At 34.6% G+C, this 544-nt stretch overlaps 1 protein-coding gene across 1 annotated transcript in view; it reads right to left on the bottom strand.

The window, feature by feature from the left end:
- LOC106530131 (cingulin) overlaps nucleotides 1-544 on the bottom strand; it is a gene marked incomplete at its 3' end in the record, with an annotated part of 10,040 nt that continues 9,496 nt past the window's right edge. The window contains 1 exon segment of the mRNA XM_014025706.1: nucleotides 1-239. Within this exon segment, the coding sequence (XP_013881160.1) occupies nucleotides 1-239 (239 nt within the window).

Genomic DNA, 544 nt, shown 5'->3' with positions numbered 1-544 from the left:
TTTCTGTGCTGCTGATTGTCATCAGAGCCTTTAGCTTTTCTTTTACCTCTTGTAGTTTTATTCCTGTGAGTCTTAGTTTTTGGACTTGTGCTTTGAGTTGTTGATCTTTTGTGTCTCTTGTTGTTTGTGTTGAGCAAATCATTCTTTCAAGTTGTCTGAATCTTTTACTTTGTTGTTTGAGATGTTGGACCACATTTTTAAGTTTGGTTTTCTCTTTGTCCATTTCCTCCAGGAAATTGGTCAAACATTGTTTTTTCTTGTCAAGTTCAGTCTTTGTCGTTTCCAACTTGTCTCTGTCTTCTTGAATCAGTTGTTTTTCAAGTTGTAACATTGCAGTTTGTTTCTGGATGTCAGACCTAATCTCCTCTAATTCCATGTTCTTGGTTTTGATCATGTCTCTTTCTTTATCCAGATTGTCTTTGTCCTGTTTCAGACATTCTTTCAGTCTTTTCGTATTTTTAATTAGAATTTCGGCCATTTTGTTCAACTGAATTTCCATTTCCTGTTTCTTTTTAATTGTATCAGAAAAGATGGTTCTTAGAGC

The sequence above is a fragment of the Austrofundulus limnaeus genome, unplaced genomic scaffold (genome assembly GCF_001266775.1).
Source record: "Austrofundulus limnaeus strain Quisiro unplaced genomic scaffold, Austrofundulus_limnaeus-1.0 Scaffold493, whole genome shotgun sequence".
Lineage (NCBI taxonomy): Eukaryota > Metazoa > Chordata > Actinopteri > Cyprinodontiformes > Rivulidae > Austrofundulus > Austrofundulus limnaeus.
The sequence above is the reverse complement of the archived record's forward strand: the minus strand, read 5'-3'. Positions and strand labels throughout refer to the sequence as shown.